General features: G+C 34.6%; 1 protein-coding gene across 1 annotated transcript; it reads left to right on the plus strand.

Moving 5' to 3' along the window:
- Nucleotides 1–243: 243 nt before the first annotated feature.
- Nucleotides 244–19864, plus strand: CEP120 (centrosomal protein 120kDa; the record flags this gene model as incomplete). Its single annotated transcript, XM_010181626.1, has 16 exons — nucleotides 244–400; nucleotides 1197–1311; nucleotides 2176–2317; nucleotides 4665–4813; nucleotides 5999–6196; nucleotides 7460–7687; nucleotides 7938–8142; nucleotides 9244–9357; nucleotides 10588–10765; nucleotides 13182–13331; nucleotides 14187–14369; nucleotides 16375–16471; nucleotides 16561–16713; nucleotides 17393–17482; nucleotides 17957–18049; nucleotides 19703–19864. Coding segments are annotated over 16 exons (2414 nt in total), but the record flags the coding sequence as incomplete, so codon positions are not given.
- Between the last annotated feature and the right edge of the window lie 1895 nt (nucleotides 19865–21759).

The following is a 21759-nucleotide window of genomic DNA, read 5'->3' on the forward strand; positions in this document are numbered from 1 at the left end:
TTTGTTACTTAATGTCTTGCTATTTCTGGATGGTTTACAAATAGTTTGTTTCATGTTATGTTCTTCTTTCTTACTTCTGCATAGTGGGAAGTCTTTTTTTTTTTTAATATGAAGAACATAGGTTTGGGTAAGCACAGAGAAGATGATACAGGAAATATATTATTATAAAGTTGGTTTATGGCATAAATCTGAGCTCTCACTTCTTTTTTAGTAATGGTGCATGGTAATTACGCTCTTTTATAGGACGCTATTTTCCAAAACGACCCAAGCACGTGCTTGTAGTTGAAGCAAAGTTTGATGGTGAACAGTTGGCTACTGACCCCGTAGAGCATACCAATCAGCCAGAATTTGCTACAGAATTGGCTTGGGAACTTGATAGGAAAGCACTTCATCAACACAGGTAACATTAAGTCTAAAGTTAAGTCTAATTTGGAAATAAAAACCTAATTTTCTTGTATTTACATCTAATGAAATACAGTCTTCATGTTAGCTGTCATATGGATCTTTTATAGAAATTGTCTTTTAGTTGTACACTGATCTACCGTAGTGTCACAACAAACAGACATAGTATGTGGCAAGATAAATTATCTTTAAAAGTTCTAGAGGATGTATTTTCACACTACTGAAAAAATGCAAGACCTTACAGCAAATTAATAATGCTATAGTGCAAGCATTGGATTCAAGCCTTTTTATGTATGCTGTGACACAGAATTAAGTTAACTTCAAACCTGAAAAAGCATATGGTAGAGTATTTTTGAAAATGTCCAGTAGAAAAGCTGAGAAATCAAATAGGGTTTCCATGTTTGAAAGGAGAAAAACACGTGAATGTACTTTATGCTTATCTGTGCCTCTAAGTACTGTTAGATGCTTTGTGCAAAAATCTTTCATAAGTCCTATTTTTAAGATATACTTACAAGTGAAATTCCATTTACATGTGAGGTGTAGTGCTTATTTCTTGTATGTGGACGTGATTGGATTTGTTTGTCACTAATGTCTTGCAACACTTCTCTCACAAAATTAATCCACTTCATTATGAATTTTTAGACATTCAATATAAACTCAGTTTTTGACCCACTAAAACTAGTTATGTAACAAATAAATTTTGTATCACTGGTATGCTTAAAACTTATGAATTATTTTTCGTGAACTAATTGCAGTGTTAACTCTTATGTTTTGCATTTCAACTGTTATTTCAGACTGCAGCGTACACCTATCAAACTCCAGTGTTTTGCATTGGATCTTTTATCTTCAACTAAAGAGAATATAGGATATATTGTACTTGACTTAAGGGCTGTGCAGGAAAAGAAACAGGTATGTTATGGGGTGTAAAGCTATAAAAAATTATGTTCTGACGCAACGGTACTGTTACATATAGTAGAATTTTAATTAAGGCACAGGCGTAACTTTTGAGCTTGTTTTGGAGTATGACTCCTAGTTGATTACATACTTTTTTTCTTTAGAGAAAAGACACCTTTATATAAGAACATGAACAAATGAAAATACTTTTGCACTCATCTTGCACTTCTGAATGTGCAAACTGGGACACTTGTAAGCAGTACTTGTAAGCAATTCAATTATTTAATTGCCTAGAAAAATTTATCAAAGCTATTGATGTTGAGCAATTTAATTGAGTCTTCATCATTAAATCAAGTTTTAAGGTGTTTTTTTTTAATGAGCATCTATGGAGGATGTGTTAGGTGATCAGAAGTTCTAGCCCCTTAACACAGCATAGAGTAAGCATGAATTCTGTGTTGTACTTGATCAAAACTTAACTTAACTTAACTTGATATTTGTCTTAACACGACCTTAGAGTCTTATTTTGACATAATACTTTTTTAAAATTTGTAATCCATGTAACTTGCTGTGCACTTCAGGTTGAGAACTTGAAGATTTTATCTTCTAATTAAAGTTTTATGACATATTTTTCTTGCTAACTTTTTTACTGCACAAATCAGTGAAAAAGAGTATATGCATCAAGTCTTCCTGCAATCATTCTATAAAATCTTTCAGTTATAATAGTGTACACAAGATAGACGAATTTTTTGGGAAACCACGGTGTGTTTCTGTAGATTGAGGTACAAGTGGTAGAACAAGTATGTTTTTTCTGTAACACTACTTATTTTTTCTGGGTTTTTTAAATGCTTTTTGTTTTCATTTTCATCTTTTATTATTTAGGCCCCAAAATGGTATCCTCTGCTTAGTAACAAGTACACTAAATTTAAATCTGAAATACAAGTAGGTGTTGTGTTGGAGACTGATTCAAAAGCACTAGTGGATGACTTTAAAGCAAAGGAGGCACCCCGTAGAGAATGGAAGGGTAAGTAACATAGTAAGAACTCTCTTTGAGTTAAAAATGTTCCTGTGCCAAATGAACATACCACTTGCTGCAAATGTATTAAGTCTCAAGAGAATTTTAATTTCATAGCGTTTCCAATGCAAATCCTTTACATCACAAGGATGATTTATTGTGGCAACTGTGTGACTTTCAGGTGAGCCTTGTTGCAGACCAACTGATCTTTAAAATCAGAGTCAGAACCACAGAATCACAGAATATTAGAAGTTGGAAGGGACCTTGAAAGATCATCCAGTCCAACCCCCCTGCCAGAGCAGGATCACCTAGACTAGGTTGCACAGGAACGTGTCCAGGAGGGTCTTGAATGTCTCCAGAGAAGGAGACTCCACAACCGCTCCGGGCAGCCTTGTCCAGTGTTATGTCACCCTCACAGTGAAAACATTTTTTTTTTCGGTTTCAGGGATTCCTAGTTTACTTCTATGTAATGTTACTCATGTTTCAGGGCTTTGGAAAGTTCTATAATAAGGAAGTAAAAATGGAGCTTCTTTACAGAATGCAGCTTCAGTGGTTTGGGCTTGGAATTATAAAGCAGTGCAATATTTCATTTCTTGGGTAGAATGTTTCTCTTTTCTGATGGGTTTTCATCTAATCTAAATCATTCAGTATGTAAATCGTGTTCTATTGATAAGTTTTTATGGTAACATCTACTTTAACTGTTGGCACTCATTGCACTTCTGGATTCACTTGTACGTTCCTCTCAAAAGTAAGTAGTGAAACGTGTCAAAAATATATTAGAATTCAAATATTAATACTAGTAGATGTCTTTGTGCTGTGCTTTTCAGTCATTTTTGTATCTGGGTTTTTTAAATGCAAATTTATAGTTAAAAAATCCCGAACCCTACAAAAGTCCCTTATAAGCTTGATTTAAAAAACAAAAGCAGATTTATCTGCCTTCTCATCAGCCACCCAAAAACCTATCCGTTTAATTTCTAAAAACTGAGCTTCTGTAACAACTAGTGGATTTTCACCTACTATCTTACAGTACTTTGTGTTCTTGCCCTGAGGGTACCTTTTTTCTAGTTCTGAATTTACTGTCTACTTATCATGATCTGTGGCTGTGGTTTTGTAAAAATGAAGTGGTCAGTGGCAGTGAGTGTTTCACAGAGTTTCTGGCCCAGACTTCAACTTCTTAGCTGCATTGCACAAATGGCTAAACTAGTATTGAAATTCCAGTGTAATCACTTAGCTTACTCCATCCTTTCAGGTTCACAACAAAGCACAGGGAATTTTGCATACTGTAAGGTTAGTGAAAGAGGCAAAGAATGACCGTAATTGTTTAGTTAATCTGCACTTGCCTTGTGATCTTTCTGCCCACAAGCAATCCTACCCCTCATGAAACTGACAGAAAATACAATAAATCCGTTTTGCCTTCAGACAATGCTGTCTTCCACTTCCTGCTTTCTGTGGACTAAATTAAACAAACAAGTTTGCCAGCTTTTCCCTTTCTTCTGTTGTCTCAATATTAGTCAATACCATATTTAGACAATGGGGAAAACAAACATGTAGTATTTTGCAGGTTTCAAGTTGATACTCCAAGCATTGGGTAATACAAAGGTGGTTCTAGGAGGTGTTTTCCTTTTAGGATTCATACTTTTTTTTAAAATATTTTTCTTTCTTCATTGACCTAAGCAGACAAAAGTTTCCAGTGTTTGAAATGGGGCCTTTTGGTTCACAACCAGAATTATTACTATTGCTACCAATTACTAAATTTTTAAAATTATCATCGTTATTATTAATAACACCACCAACATTTTATTACTGTTTGGTGTAACTCGAGGTGCTTTGAAATGTACTGAAATACTGACACTATAGAGTAGAAACTAGTAAACCAGAATACAGTGTTTTATGCATTGAAGACTTCAGATGAAAAATCTTCAAATGAAACATTCCAGAGATCTGTGGAATGAGTCAACATACTTTTTTCAACAGTTGAACAGATTATCTTATGTTGTTACTGTCTTTCATTTGCTTTGATGAATAAAATACAGAAACAGCATGGTAGACTCTAACCTAATGAAATAAAGTTCCAGTCACTGTAATGTTACTCACTGTAACATTAAATAAAAATATGCACTAGCATTCTGTCTAGGATTGTGTACAGAATAAATTTCAGAATTGTTTTATAGCTATACATAAGTATACTTAGTGAATTTTTGTGTTGAAATGCTTTGAAGCAAAGTGTCAAGTTCTTTATTTGTAATTTTTATTTCCACATGTACAATAATTAAACATAAAATTACATTTACATATAAGATTCCTGCAGCAATGAATAAGGTCACAAGATACCTACTTTTTTTTCCTTCTCTCTTAGCATTTGACCTTCTTTCTGGACTAGACCCTAAAAGTATTGTACCAGTCTTAAATGAGGAAGAGGGCTATCATCAAATTGGACCAGCAGAGCATTGCAGAGACTACTTTGTCTTGTCTGTAACCATTGCATTTGCCACACGGTTGGAACAGGTTTGTTTCCTTCCTATGTGTAGTTTTAAGAAGTAATATCCTATATTTGTGTTTTCACCCACCCATGCCTTACTTCTACTTAAGATTTTTTTATTGTCTTGTAAGTTTCTTGCAATAAATAGCCTTGTCCCATATTGAATTTATATATTTGAATTTGAATTTTAAAACTTTATGCAATGCTTACATGTCAAGTTACAGATGAAAGATCAGAGTTCTTTCAGAGCACAAAAATTGCATTTACTTCAAGTTAAAAGTTTTATGAAATGCATAGATCTGTATTATAGTGTAGTATGAAAAGCACTGTATGCGTAGTATCAGTCTTCAGTGTGGTACCCATGTGCTGAAATTCAAACAAGATGTAATACCTTTCAGATCTATAAGATATATGGAACAATAGAGTTTATATGTTGCCTAGAGGCATGACTTACTGGCTTGGATGAAGTGCTGTGCTAATGTGATTATTTCAGCTTTAGACGTCAGCTGCTGTATTTATGCTGTACTGTACCACACTAAAACACCTTGTCTGATTTAAACATATAAGTATGACTCCAAGTCAGCATGATTTTAATTGATCTATAACTCATAGTGTATGATAAACTCTCCTAAGTCTTGTCATCTTTATTCAAAGAAAATAATTTTCCATGTCATAATTATAGCGCCTTGTGAAGTAAATTTACTATGATCACTCTGGGGTAGCTTGTGCCTTTTTAGCCATTGAACTCACAGTTGCAGTGGCTACAGAACGAAGCAGCCGTTTCTGGCTGTTCTAGTCTTTTATTCAATCACATAAGTTACTCTATCACTCAATATCTAATCTGCATTGTTTATTTACACTATAAATATTTTGTGGAGGCACTGCTTATTTCTGAATATTTGTGCAGCGCTTGACATCATATTTTCAATAATGTCAGTTATAGCCCTTGGTGCTGATATATCTTAAAAGTAGTTCAAAATGAGTAAATTTGCAAGTTTTTGGTATGCTTGAAAAATAAGATACTTATTCTTAAAATTCAGTTTCAGTGTTAATATTTTTTATTTTGTGTGTAGTGCAAGCTAGGATTTAGGTCAGCTACTTGGTAGTCTAAGATCACTTTAAGCTCTTTAATTTCCAAGCTAATGCTTAAGGATTACTGTAACTGTACATTAATGAGAGAGATACATTATTCTTTTGTGCATCTTTTTTAGTTAGTTCCTAGTACTATGAAGCTTCCTGAGCAACAGGCTGAGTTTTTTTTCTACTACTCATTACTGGGAAATGATGTCACAAATGAACCTTTTACTGATTTAATTAATCCAAACTTTGAGCCAGAAAGAGCTTCAGTTCGCATACGTAGTACAGCTGATATCCTTCAAGTTTATTTTTGTTCACAGTCAAAATTACAGGTAAGCCATTTCTTAAGTGTGAATGAAAATAAATAATGATAATAAAAGAAATAGAATATGGTTCAAGCTGAAACTGGATAGCATTTCTCTTTCCAAAACTATATTGTATTACAGTATTTTTGCTCAAATATAAGTTGGTTTTCTTGCTGATATGAGGAAAACCCTAGCAGCAAGTTTCCCAAGTCAGACAGAGCACAGTCTCTTTAATGTGGTTGGTATAGTAAGCTGGGTTTACACATTGTGATAAAAGCTGTTGCTGAAACATGAGATTCTCGAAGAGCTAATGTGGCATTCTCAAGAGCTCTGAGCTCTGGGACCTAAATTATTCCATGACTCTAAATATTGGGTAGTATTGAAAAAGTTTATGGAAACATGCCTCTAGCTCATACTTAATGTATTACAAAACAAAAGACTCTTTGGTTGAGGGTAGTATAGGGTTTCTAATAACATAGCTGGTAAATAAGACGGTGTTAGTTATACTGTAAGTGTTGGATCTGGCCTGTTGAATTTCTTTTTAAACTTCTACAAACTATATTACTTTGGTTATTCAGGTTAGCTTAAGAATGTTTCTGTTTAAATCTATATTGCTTCAGACGTTTTTGCTCAACTTTAAATACTTTTCTTAATGACAGTTTTTGGAGAAACATATGGACTGATGTTTTAGTCTATGAATTTGGTGTTCTGCTCTACTAAAACAGAAGTGACTTGTTGTGAAAGAGCACATTGATATGAGTTTGAGAAAAATAAATCACCTTAGAGTGTGTTGGGCTGAAGGAAGAAAGTTGAGTCAAGTTTTGAAAAAGGAATAATGATTCTTACAAGAAATTAAGAACACAGTTAATTGCAAAAATCCTTGCTATTTAAGTAGTGTCTAAATATATGCACAAAGTCTGAGCTTTCAAGTAACTTTTGTTTCTTCTTTACCCTGCAGTCATGCATTTTATGTGTTTACGCATTAAGGGCAAGAATCTGTGCTGTGTTTAGCCACAAGCTATTGAATTTGTCCTCTAGATCAGGTGATACGACAGGTCCTCAGAAGGGCAGTGCAGTGTTCTGCTGCTGTGTTAGCACTGCGCAAATCCTACCTACTCAATACTGAAATTTCATATACTGCTCAAAGCACTTGTTCTCAGCATACAGGGACTGAACTAGGGATGATCTTTTAATTTGTTGTATTTATGCTACCTTCAGCAGAGGGAGAACAGGAATTCAAATGGGGATGCACATGCCAGTTGCTTTATAGCACTTTTGTTATGTATACAGATCCATCTTTGCTGTGGAGACCAGTCTCTTGGAAGCACTGAAATACCCCTGTCTGGACTACTGAAGAAAGGAGGTGTGGAGATAGATCAACATCCTGTGGCAATAGAAGAAGCATTTGTCCTTGTTCCACCAAATAGAGCTAAACAGGAACTACCACAATTGCCTTTGGATATGACTCCAACTATTGGGGTATCTGTAATCCTGCAAAGGGAGACCTTGAGTGCTCAGGTACAGGTTACTGGTTATTGTTGACTTAGACACTGTTGCACAGTTTCATGTTAAAAAAAAAATGGTATTCGTAAGTCATATTCAACAAGTATGTAAAAGCAAACCTGAAAGAATAAGTTACTTCATATGAATAATAACTTATTTGCCTCACTTTTCTATGTCAGAAAAATAACCTCAAACTATAGAAATGTTGTAGACAGTTTTTCAGTGCAAGCCACGATCAATAAGAAAATCATATCACTTCATTCAGCCTTCGATTCCCTTAAATGCTCCAACTGAACCTAAACAGCCACAGGAGAAAGTTCTCTCACCTAGCAGTGGAAAAACAGAGAATCTGCAGCAGAGATCCCAGAACATCCTGTCTCAGGATGGCCAGTCTTCTGCAGAAGATGAAGCAACAGAAAGTGAAGTGGAAAGCCTTAAGTTTGAAAAAGGCACAAAACTAAAGAAAACAGGTAGGTGGTATATAACTTTTTCCTCAGTTGTCAAGTGTGGTTTTGGATCGTGTCTTGTTCATTTGTGGTGATAAATTTCAGGCACGTCCAGAGAGGTGGTAGATGCCCTATCCCTGGAAACATTCAAGGCCAGACTGAATGGAGCTCTGAGCAACCTAATCTAGTTGAAGATTTCTCTGCTTATAGCAAGGAGAGAGTTTTATGTAAAACAAATGCTAGGAGGAGGATAAATGAACATAGTGGTTGTTGAAAATACTTCAAAGAACCAGATTAGAGATTTGATGGTACATAGATTATAAGTGATGTGGATGGTCATCAGCTTGAAAAATAACACCAGAAGTGTTTGAAACTTCCTGAATTTGACAATGGGAAGGCTCAGTATGATACCCATGAAGAAACTGGCTTCCTCAGTGAGGAGATTAAATGTTCTAATGGTCACAATATCAAATAGAAAGGCAGGGGAAATATGGGATCTTTAATATTTCTAAGGAATTTACTAAGTGGATAATAAACTGAAAACAAATTTTCATACTGGACAAAACCAAGCAAGTGGGTTTTTTGTTTGTATATACATTATCCTTTTGTAGGGTCTTGGTAGCCCACATAACCTTCTAAGACTTCCCTTGTTTTGTTTTTGATGTGAGGACTGGGTTAGAAAGAAGTTGAAGATGAGCAGAGATGAGAGAGGAATACTGTAACAATAAAGCAGAACTCAGAAGAATGTTATTTTGCTGAACATTACTGAACGTGCATCTTCTTAAAAAATATTTATAAATAATTTTTTTAGTGATATATGAATTACTGTTCTTTTGAGATTGGTCCTAAAGACACACAGTTCTGTAGCAGAACATCTATGTCCTTGAATGTGTTCTCAGGATTTGCCTACTAATTCAGCCAGATTTTCTTTTAATCCTAACTGATCTTATCTAAGCAAGGATTAAGTTCTTTATATGGAATGTATCAAGAGGTATTGTCAACCCAGCAACTAGTTTGAATCTGTGGTTAGGAAATACTGGGTTGTTTTTTTATTAATAGTAATAATTTTATAACTCTCTGTTTTGGCAAAATGTAAAATATGTCATTTTCACGTTTATGTTTTAGGTCTGGTAGCTGAATCTTCCCAAGAGGTTAACAAACAGTATACTGAAGATCTTCCAGTTTTCAGATCACAAAGCAGAGCAGAATTACCTCTATTGTCAGATCTGCAAAACTCCAGTAATGAAAAACTTATTTAATTTAGTACATTGAAATTGTAATATGTAGCAAATAATTTAATTTTAATAGTAGGCTGTATGCAAATTTATGTTCTCTTGTCTGAGACAGCCTTCAATTTCTATTCAGACACTTCATTGCATGAAGAAATCTAGTGACATTTTACCTGAATAACTGAAAGTTCTTTCCATCTTATGGTGGGCTGATGATGAAGTATTTAATTCTTCTTTATTGTTAGTGCTAGTGTAAATAAAACAAACAAGCAGGAAGAAAATAGTGCTAGCAAGGATATATTTCTTTAGAAATTACAAAAATTGAAACATTTTAGGTAATTATGAAGAAAGAGTTTCTGAACAACTAGCACTTACAAAAGGTGGTTGAGTTATTCACTGACAGTTTCTTTGCTTCTTTCTCTGCTTTACTATCTTAAACATTTTTTGAGGATGCCTTTTGGAAACCCTGTCTGTAAAACCTGTAGTTCAACCTGTTACTCTTTGAAGGCAGTATTGGGTCCCTGTGTAAGGACTTGGGAAGCGTGGATGCAGTTGAACAGGGACTTGCTTCTGCTTCATAAAGTATAAAATGGATGTCACAGTAGGTGGGTTCTGATGAAAGGTCATAAGTAGATGTGCATTGCAGACCTAGCTAGAGATTTTAGTTTATTTCAATAGTTAAAACTTCAGCTTGGGACCAATAGATGATGCTTCCTTACAAGAGCACTGTGATTGACCTGATCCTTTGTCTTTTTCAGTCCCAAACTAAAAATGTTAGTTAATTCAAAGCAAACTAAGTTACTACAAATGATTTCTTTTTTTTTTGTAACCCCACCTTACATGCCCTCAATTTGGCTAGGAATAATTATGTAAACTGTTGACACTGAAGTCTTGTAGCATCCCTCTGAAGAATTTAGTATCTTTTATCTTAGTCTAAACTTTTTGTAAGTGAAATAAACTGATATAGCTTTAAAGATTAAAAAGAGGGAAAAGATTACAGAACCTTATAAGATTTAAAGTATTTTGAGGGTTTTGATGGTTTTTTTCTTCGGAAGCAGTAACTTGCTATATTATAGGCTATTTTTCATAGTACTAACTTACATTAGAAGGAATTTAAATCTCGTGGGGAAATATCCTATCTGTACTTGCATTAAAAAAGTGAGACCTATCTTTAATATTGTGTTATTTTGGGCAGAACAAATTATAAAAAATGCACACAAATTCTCTTCTGTATTTTCAGCTCATAATGGTCTGGTAGCTGCATCTCAACCCAACCCTGTGGGTGCATCCAGTTCTTCTGAGCCTGCATCAACACAGAAAATTGTAATTCCTGCAGCCTCTCACCACTTCTGTTTTTCAGTAGACTTACGAAGTATACGTAGTCTGGAAGTTGGTTTTCCAATAAATTGCATTTTAAGGTATGACTTATATTTGTTGATCTTATTCTTGGTGATAATAATACCTTTGTTTTCAATACAAAGCCTTCTTAAACTGAATGATTGCAGGCAGTATGCTGCCTGATGCCTTTTATGTAGATGATTTTCAGTAGTGAAGTACTTCAGGATGTTCGTCTGGCTCTTCACTAAGCTTCTGAGAATTACAGTGTTAAAGATAGTATGTAACATTTTGCCTGAACTGTAATCTCTGTTAAATCTCACTTGAATATCTAAACTCAGAAAATACAGATCATCATTCTGTCTTTAGAGGAAAAGGAGGATTACTTGTTTCCTTACTTTCTGACTGCCTTTGCAGCTGATTGAAGGAGTGATTTCTGTAGCCTTCCATGTCTCCACCAGAAACTCCTTGTAGTGTTTTAGTAAGGGACTGATCACCTTGTTTGTGTGTGATAGTGAATCTAAAGGAATCACACGCTAGTCTGAAAGTGAAGAACCAGTGTAGTAACTGCATTATCATTCTGAGAGGTAGTACCGGGTTTTTTGATAGTCCTTGAATACAAGAAGCAAAGCTTAGTAGGGAGGAGCAACATCTTTAGTTGCATTCATTTGTGGCGTTAACAAAAAGATAAGCTTTTGGACGCATGAGTTTTGTGCCTGTAGCAGAAGTATAAAACTACCATTGCTAGTTAAGAACAATTGTGTAGAGATTAATGTGTTACTGATGCCAACATGAAAGAAAAGTATGGGAGTACTTTTGGAGCATAAGCAGATGTTAACTGGAAGGTGAGTACCAAGTTGGAGGAACAAGAACTAAAATGTGAAGGACTGATTAAAAGTAAGGGCATTGAAACCAGTATCTGTATGCAAGTTGGGTTTGGTTGGTTTTTTAGCACTGCCAGTGAACAGAGAAACTTGCAAAAAAAACCCCAAACTTGTTTGTTTTCTAGCTTTTCCTTAGAGTTTAGAAACAAGAGTTTGTAGGTACAGTGATGATTTTGTTTAAAAAACAAACAAACAAAAAACCTACTTGTGGAATATTAGCTGTTGATAGCATATATGAATTCAGTGATTCATAGCAGTTTTTACAGTTTGCCTTCTAGTTTCTATTAAGGCCCTTTTGGTGCACACAGTGAAGCATATCTTTAAATGATGGTTCAGTTTGAAAGTGCTAACTATTTGTGGCTATGTAGGTGTATAAGCATTTGTTTTGGATTTGTTTTTCTGACAGTTTGTTTCAATACAGTTTTAACTGGTCACTGGGAAGTCTTATTTGTGTGAATGATTCTTGGAATTTGTTTTGTTTGAACTAGTGTGAAAAGGTAGGGTTGGAGAATATTTCAAAACACAGTTAATACAGATTGCATCATTAATGGTTTTCTGTATAGGCTATATTATAAAACTATGTGGAAAACAGTGTACAGTGAATGTTATATTGTAATAAAAAAGCTTTTTATATAATTTTTTTTCACATAACATTCCAAAAATGAATTTTCTTCAGAACTGTGGCAACAAATAGGTTTTGCTGTTTCATGCACTTCAGTTTTTACAGCTAGTGATGAATATGACAAGAACCTGAAGAGGAGAAACGTCTAAACACAAATGCTAAGAAAAGTCGCAGGGTAAAAAAATTACATTTTCACTCTATATGGGTAGCATTATTTCATTCAAGTCTAAACATGTTCTTTAAACAGTTTTGCACAGGCAGTTTAAATATGGAATTTTATAAGTGGCAGCATTTGATGGAGCATTTGGTATAGCTTTTTTTTTCTTATTAGGAGCTTAGCTAACAGCTGGCATCATCAGTCTGAGCACAGTGAAGTTCAAGAGCTTCCTGACTTCTGCATTGTTGTAGTTTACTATACACTGAATTGTGCCAGTAGAGTAGTTTCACGTCACATTGTAAATCATATTGGTAAAATTATTTGATTTTCCTTTTAGTGAAATAAACTGGGAATTAAAAACTAGATTGTTTTTCAAATGTGATTGAAAATGTCAAGTTATACTGAGACTGCATATATGTATACTTAGTTATCAATTATTGCATGTTAGACCAGTCTTGGTTGTAAATATAGTTATGTTTTCAAGTGGCAATCTACATCTGAAAAAAATATTCCTTCTATTTCTCTCTTCATTTTATATAATTGCAGAAATCTAATAAAAGGTTAGTTCATATGCTTGTGAACATACAGGTTATTAAAGCTTTTTTGTCAAAATAACAGCAAATATAAGTAAAACTTTATCAGCACTGAAATAAATGAAAACATGAATATTTGAGAACTAAATTCTATTGTTGGATGTATTTGTGTAAATTTTGCTAACTTTAATAGAAGTCATGCTTCAGTAACAGATAGCTAAGCTGGTTTTCTTGTTGCAGTAGGTATAAGAAAAATCTATATATTAAATTGTTATTTGATTATTTTTTTACTGTTTTTACTAGGTACTCGTATCCATTTTTTGGCAGTGCAGCACCTATTATGACAAGCCCACCTGTAGAAGTTAGAAAGAACATGGAAGTCTTTCTTCCACAGTCTTACTGTACATTTGACTTTGCAACTATGCCTCATCAGCTTCAAGATACATTCTTCAGGTGATTACTTGTATTCTTTGTCTTAATTACACCTTTTTTTTTCCATTGTAATTGCAGTCCCAAGTCCAGATTTTTTTTAGTTAAGATCATCAGTTTGAGAATTTAGTAAAGAATCCAAGTGATAATACCAATGAATATTTAAAACGCTACTCTTCTAGTTTCTCTATTACTTGCATTTAAAAACAAGGACTCTAAAATTCTTGCTTTTATATCTTGAGTACTTATGCAGAGATCATTACTTACAGAAGCAAGTGCTGTTACTGTAAATTGTTAAATTAAAGGTTGGTAGCATAGTTTTAACAAAGCATTGCTTCAAATAAAATAAAGAGAAAATTAAAAACTGACCTAATACACCATGGCAGTCCGATATCTTAAAAAATACAGCAAGTACTTAGGAAGCTGCATACAGTGTTAGGGGTAGTATGGTAGTACCACCAGTTTTTGATAACTGTTTAGATGTGGCCTAAAGAATCATCATAATAGTGGTATTTTGAAAGAAGAGGTGGAAGAGATGTATTCTGTGAGTGCCAGTGACTGAAATTTATTTATAGGTATTTATAAATGAAGATTATGTAGGTCTGTTAAGATTTAATCAATCACTTTCACGACAGCATTGTTCTTTCTAATAACTGGAGAAAAGAATGATAATCTGACTAGAGTGAATTAGTGATACAAAGTCAGTCAGTCTCATTCCTCTGTGTATCAGAGGCAGTAAACCCATTTCATTGTTTGAAAATCGTGACCATCACTGATTTGAGAAGTGACTTTTAGAACATGAGGTTCTCTTCCCAAATGAATAGGAATGCTTCCTCTTTTGTGTTGATGTCCGACACTAAAATCACTTCACTGTTTCAGATTACCTCTGCTGGTTGAATTGTGGCACAAGGATAAAACAGCTAAAGACTTATTTCTAGGGGTGGCGAGGCTTCAGCTTTCAAATGTTCTGGCTTCAGAAAAAACGCGATTCTTGGGTGGTAATGGTGAACAATGCTGGCGGCAGACTTGTAACGAAACCGTCAGCGTCACAGCAGCACAAGGGTAAAACTTTTTTAAAAAATTACTCTATAGCAAGTTTTATGAATTGTTTCATTAGTATTTCCCTGAAAAAAGGCGAGCTCCTCCTGGTTACCTTTTTGAATAAGTTAACAGGCTGCAGAGTGCTGCTATACGGAGGTGGGAAAAGGCATCCAGGAGATGGAAAGTTAAATTGCCACAGGCATATTGTGCAATCCCACACCACTACCAGCGTCATTGTAATAAACCTTTGTATAATCGTGATCTCGTGTAAGCTTCACAGATGGATTAAAGAAATGGAAAAAATGTTTTTGAGGCACTTTCCTGAGTAAGTTACTTTAAAAATTACAAAAAGCTGCTGATATTTAGATGGAACTGACTTCAGTGAAAGTTAGGAGAACACATACCTCTTTAGAGTTAGAGAGGTTTTGTTTCAGGATTATACCCTATATGATAGTAGCAGCAGTTTGAGCTTCTGTACATCAAAAGAAGCAGTGTGATTTGTTAATATTCTGGCTGAAGATAATGTTCATTTACACAGAGGAATGACATTCTTTTTCATGTATATAAAGAAACTTAATTTACAGTCACTTCTGTCCTGTGTCCTTGCTGATATTAACTGTGCTAGAGATCAGTGTCTAGATCCTCATATTTTTCTGTGTGGTAATGAAGCTTAATTATGCCTTTAGAAATAAACATAATTGCTATTAATACTAAGACTGGTTTTAAACATCTAATCCTACAGATAATTAAAACATGCTATATTTGACACACAGGAAATTTAAGGTTACTGATATCCTCCCTCATCCCAGATCGATAGAAAATTGATCTCTGACTTTAAGCTTTTTAGTGTGAAAGCCAGCATGGCCCGATTTTGTGAAGAGTTACTTTATGACCTCACTGTACATTAAGATTCACACTTTCACCAGTAGTAAGTTTGTTAAAATGAAACCTGGCTTGTGCACTACACTTCACCACTAGATGGCGTTCTCAAAATGTAATCAGTTCTCTGCATTTTGCTGTGCTGTTAGCTTTCTAGCTTTGCTCTTGTAGGTGTAATGTTCTTTTTACACTGATATGTTAAACCGACTTAATTGCTTAGATTTCTGAGGTCCTCCACCTTGAATCTGATTTTCTTTCTTAGTCAGTGACTGATAGAAAGTTGTAAAACTTTTAATGCATTCATTTATGTTAACTGATGTGAAGAACAAATGTCTTAGTTTTGTTTTGTTGGGTTTTTTTTTCTCTTGCAAATAACTGTGTAGAAGATTTCACCTTTAAAAAAATATTTTGGTGTTTTCTTTTTGTATTTGTTGAAAGAGGATTTCTGTGAAAACTACAGCCATGATTAATTCCTGCAGCCTTTTGTTGCAAATTGATTGATATTTAATTCTGCAGCTTCCAGGCTTCAAGTGATTGTGTAATTGCCCTTAGTCATTTTGTAGTTATAACTGAAATGATAGTTTGTTTCTGACTAGGTACAGATCTACTTGTCTACCAGTCTACTGCAGTGTACTTTCATGTTAGACTAGTGATAACTTTCAGTTACATGATTTGTGCATATTCCTTCTCTTGATGCCTTTCTGTGCAGAAAACTACCTATGTTTACTATAGTTTTTATGATTCAAGATCAGACAGCCAGAGAAAAACTGTTCTACTTAAGCAGAAACTGCAACAAATTTCGAATTTGTTTATTAAAATATCTATTGCTTAAACATTTCTTCACTGTAAAAGAGCAGATAGATATTCAAGCTATAAGGGGATTTAATGTTGTCAGTTTTCTGTGCAGAAGCTTCCAGAAATGTCATTTCTGGTAATCTAAGAATGGCCTATCACACATGATATGCTAAGTGACTTACTATACTGTGTATAACTAGTTTGGGCTCACATGTAGGCAACTGTTTAGAGTCTGAACTTACACAGAACTTTTTAGCACTTCAACTTTACTGTTTTGCATGCTGTTTTACCATTCTCTTTCTGTGTTCTTAAGACAGTTTTCATTAAAGTAACATTCTAATGCTGTTTATAGGTCAGGCAGCAGGATAGCAGAGCTTTCGTATGCTATCACTTTGGAAGACTATGGGCTTGTGAAAATACAAGAAGTTCTGGTGTCAGATTCTTCTCAAGTAAATATTACATAAATCTTACCTTTTTCCCTTGAACAATTCTTTGAAAAATTTGGTTTGCAGTTAAAAACCCATTGTCATTATTTCAGTGTGTAGGTGCTGGTCAGCAGCATCATGTCCCTCTCTCTCAGCCCCGTTGCACCCCAGAAAACCATCCAGAACCTCGAGAAACTCTTGAATACAAGGTAGCATTGGAGTTAGAAATGTGGAAGGAAATGCAAGAGGACATTTTTGAAAATCAGGTGTTTGCTCTTTCTGTTTATTTCCTAAACTGCATGACTGCCAAGGAAGCTTTAGCAGAATTGGTGAGAGGATTATTAGCTGCATTTTTCTTAAACTTTGCTACTGTTTCAAATAAGAACTAGATTTTGCTCATATAGAATATTAAAACTTGAGATGTACACAAATACCTCCCATACTTTCAAGGACGAAGGTTGATTCCTTTCTGTTAACTGACTGAAGTAGGTGCTAGGCAGTGAAATACAAAATACTCCCTTCATAATTTCCCTTTATGGCTTATGAAGTACGGTAGACACTGAAGATTCAAACTATTGGCATTAAATATTAACATTGCATTTCTTTATTCTTGGTCAAAATCCATTGCTTTGTTTCTAATCTTGAAGTCATTCTAGGTGTTCTTAGTCACATACTTCTTTTAAAAAGATACTGAGTATCTAGTGTCTATTTATTAGGATTTTTTTTTCAAACTTAAGCTTGCTTTGCATTTTGTACTTAAGGCTAATACCTTTCACTATCAGAGTTATACCTTGGGTTATATAAGTTAGTGTATTAAACTTAGTTATTAATTATTTTTCTTCAAGGCTCAACTCTGCTAGTACTCAGCCCTTTAAAGTTGCACTTCCAACAATTTTGATTTGTTTTTCTAGTTCGGTGTTTTTGTTCCTTTTTTGCTTTTAAAAGCTTAAAAAGAAGGAAATGGCCCATATGCAAGCACTTGCAGAAGAATGGAAGAAAAGAGATAGAGAAAGAGAAGCATTAGTGAAGAAAAAGGTAAGGAAACTCATACTTGCAGAAAGTCTCATTATAAATCTCATATCCCTATAAAATTTGACAAGCTGTTTTGTAACTGTAACATAAAAAGGTCTGTGATTAGTCTTCACACCTACTGGTATGCATGCATGTGGTCTATAACAATGTGAAAAATTAATAGTAGCCCTCAATCGTAGAGTACTTGTTAGAAATCCTCTTGATCACCTTGTTCTCTTTGGAGGACTTTAACTTTAGTTGTCTTTGACTTGCACGGTCAAACACTTCTACAGCTCAACTGTGCATGGTAACTTGTAAACCTTTATTGTATTAGGAAATCATGATGGAAAACCTTTCTTTCTCATTAAGAGCTGGAGATTTGTTTCTGGTGTAAATTTTCAAACAAAAGTTGTCAATATTTTAGATCATAGAGTAAATTCTTCACCTTACAAAAAATTTTTATTGCAAAGAAAAAAAAGCCTTTTTTTTTTTTTTTAGGTAGCAGAATATACTGTTTTGGAGGAACAACTTCAGCAGACACTGAGAGATCTAGATAAGCGAGAGCGACAGCTTTTTAGTGCTGAATCAGAGGTAAAAAATGTTTGGGTCATTTTAAACAGTGCAATTGCATGTGGTATTTCTATAAGGCTTGTGGCATTTTCGTGTAGACGGTTTGTGACCTGAGTATAAGAACTGAAATAAATGCATTCATAGTGATAGAGAGGACCACTGATACTTTAAGTAAGATTTTGTAACAACTACACTTTTTTACTGAAATGGAAGTTCAATAAACTTTTAAATGGGTTTCTAGAATGATAGAACTCTAAATTTTCTATTCTTAATAGAATTAGAGTGTCAGTAGAGAAGTTTATAAACATTAGCCTATCTCAATTTTATGTTTAGTAATGTCAGGTGAACATTGTACCTGTGTACAAGAGTGCCTTACTTCAAATGGTAACTGCTAGATTAACCATTGAAATAGGAGCAGGTGACAAGGAGAGCTGGGAGAAATTGTAATTGTCCAGGTTTTGTTATCCAGCAATTTCATACAGTTCCTATTTCATTTTTTTTATAGTGACAGGGTCAAAGAAGATGCAGGAGAAAATAGTAGCTACCATTGTCTCTAGATTCCACTGAACAACCACACAATGAGGAAATGGGGTGCAAGTCCTCAGGGAAGCTAGTCATGTGAAAAGAGAAACAAAGAAAGAAAATAAACTGCCTATTTTTGTACTTCAGAACAAGCTCACAATTACATAGATAAACTGCTGTGGTGATTTAGCAGTTCAACAAACTCTCTTTCCTCCTGTAGCTTAGATTAATCTTTTTTATCGTATCAGTCCCTCCTGTGCTTGTGAACAAAGTTAAGAAAGCTCCTAACACAGGCACTGGCTGGCTGAGCCTGTGTCCTGTTCTGTATTCAGTCTCTCTATATCCCTCAAGATGCAGTTTGTGCTCTAAATAGTGTCTGACTTTACCTTTAACTTCTATGCAAAAATATGCTGATTAGGTTTGTCTGAGTGCATTTCAGTCTGAGTAGAAGTATTTATTTTTAATCTTGTATATGTTTGTCTCAAAACTTGCTGTAAATTTAGTGAGATTCTGACCTGAAGGTTTGGAGATAACGAAGATCAGTGGATTCCAAAAGCATTTAGACAAAATTATGTGGAGTTAATTTAGCAATTACACAATTTTAGAAATGGGCCACTTGGAGAGGTTTCTATTCAGGTAGCAGTTATCTGGGTCAGTAATGTCTTTCTAGAAAGTTCAGACATGCTAAAGACTGTTTTCCTATTTAGCTGAATGAGAAATTCTCTCAATATGCTCAGTTTGAAGATTGCAGTCTTACTGATCTTACAGCATCTTGGCTCTATCTGTGACTTCACCATTTCTGCAGTGAAGGGGTGTATTTAACCTCTTAGTTTGTAGTAGAAAGGTGAGTACCAAATTTGCCTTTAGCAATCCCATGCAGAAAATACAGTAGATACACAGATGGCTCCATTTTTACAATACTCAAGCACAAATATGTTTGTAACCCAAATATATTAGTTTGCAGGTCATTAGTTAACCTGAAAGCAAGTTAGAGAGTATACAGCAAACATAGGTAACAATGGAATTTCTATTGTTTCGCTTCTTAAAAAGAACAGTCGTTTCTGTCATGAATACAAGTAACATTTGTAAGAAAGAATCTTAAAATAAAGATCTTGCACCTGTGGGTTAATAAAAATCTGTCTCACTTTTAAGCTTCAGAGAGTAAAGAAAGAGTTGCAACTGCAGCATGAACGAAATCTGCAGGAACTACAGGATTCTGTGCGGCGAACCAGAGAAGAATGTGTACACCAGGTTGAGCTAGAAAGGTCGAAAATCAAACTGCTGGCAGAAGACAAGCTTCACATACAACAACAGGTAAGTACACTTAAATTTTATTCACCAACCGTTTATTTAGTTAAGTAAACATTTGTTAAAATAAGTATACTGAGTTAAGCAATGATTTTGAGGCAAGTGTGTTCTGGTAGCTTGGTAATAAACATCTTATCTCTCTTGTCTGGCGAGCTGTGTTCTGGGATCCATCTCTGTCAGTCTTGCTCAGTAGTAAGGCCAGTTTGCAATGCACTGGTTATATTTTTTTTCGACACTGAAAATCAAGCTGCAATAGCAAGCATACATTACAGGTAGAACCTGAACATTAGTATATGTTTCAGTAACTAAATAAATGGTTGTCAGTTAACATCTGGCAAAACATCTAGATGGCTTGACTATGCAGTTTGTTTTATTCTTCCATTGCAATAGTGTATTTCTGTTGTCCTTATTAGCGTGGGGGGGAATTATCTTGATATTGTGATCTTCTGTTCTGAAAGTATTAGTTTTACTAAACTGAGAAAATTTAAAATACATTCACTTCTCCTGTAAGCTAGCTTTTGCACTAACAACAATGCTAGTCTAGCTATTTTTCTTGGTTGTTAAAGCATACTGTAAAATTATAAAATTTAGTTCTAGCTTTTTTGAGCAGTTGCCATGTTAGACAATTTGTCATTAGGTAGAGTAAATCTTAATGTGTGTTTTTGAAAGTACTTAGTTTATGTAGATTAATTGCTTGCTTTGATGCTTTTCACTTCTGATTTGTGATAGTGATAATCCCACAATAGCTTTGACTAATTAAACTGTATCTGCCAAAGGCATATTTTTGTACTAGGAAGAGTTGTGCTGGGTTTTTGTGGGTTTTTTAGTTTAATATTAAAATCTGATACTAACCTGCGTCTTTTTACGTGAGCACAGTAAACTTTTTAAAAACAGCTAATACAAAATATGTTGCTAATCCATAAAATGCTAATCTACTGAACAGTCACTGAACTGAGATGAGCAGTTTCAAACTGCAGAATGCAATTCACTTCAAATTGATAAGTGGAGCACTTCTGCTTTGTAGTTGCGTTGTTGGCAGCTGCCAATGCCATAGCAGTTCACACAAGATAGCCAATAATTCTTCAGGCTCAAGAGGCCAAATGCCTAATTTCATTCTTTTAACTCCCACTGACTTCTTTTAGCTAGGTTGCAATCCCATAACAATAATTTTATTTTTCCTATTCAAAGCAAACCTACTCTATCAGGCTGGAGAACCAGTCAGCTCAGCATTCAGTTGCAGCAATGTTTGGATTTAGAGGGCAAGAAAATAAGAAATGGGACAATGAAAAAATACAGTTTCGGTATATGTGGCAATACTATGAAGAGTTACATGTACCCTCAGCTAGAGGCAGCATTGCATATTTGCTAGCCATCAGTGAAAGTATACTTCATGAATTTATATAATCCCTTTTAAAAAGTATTTCTATTCTTAGAATTGCAACATCCTGTGGCAGAGAGTTCTAAAATTTAATTGTGTTGTATATTAAAAAACTTTTTTGTTCATTTTAAGCTCATTGCTTAATAATTATGAAGAATCCTTTAGTGTCCATGCTACATACTATTCCTGATTGCTTATGTCTCTGTCATACTGTTGCTCTTTCAAGCACAAGTCCCACTACGTTTTGTCTTGCTTTATATGAAGGCCATTCCTTCCAGCTGACCGTCTTGGCTATCTCTGTGCTGTTCCTGCTATTTTGAATCTCTCTTGTGCTTCAATATAAGGTGGTTGTTACAGCATATTCTGCACAAGGCTAGCTTTTTTTATTGGGTGGGGTTTTGTTTGTTTTGGAGTCTCACTGCAGAATGGTTTCATTTGTAATGTGCACAAGCAGAAAGTTCCTGTTGCTACCAGTTCTAATGGGCCTCTATATGTATTATATTATATATATATTTTTTATGTG

The sequence above is a fragment of the Mesitornis unicolor genome, unplaced genomic scaffold (assembly GCF_000695765.1).
Source record: "Mesitornis unicolor isolate BGI_N332 unplaced genomic scaffold, ASM69576v1 scaffold37783, whole genome shotgun sequence".
Taxonomy (NCBI): domain Eukaryota; kingdom Metazoa; phylum Chordata; class Aves; order Mesitornithiformes; family Mesitornithidae; genus Mesitornis; species Mesitornis unicolor.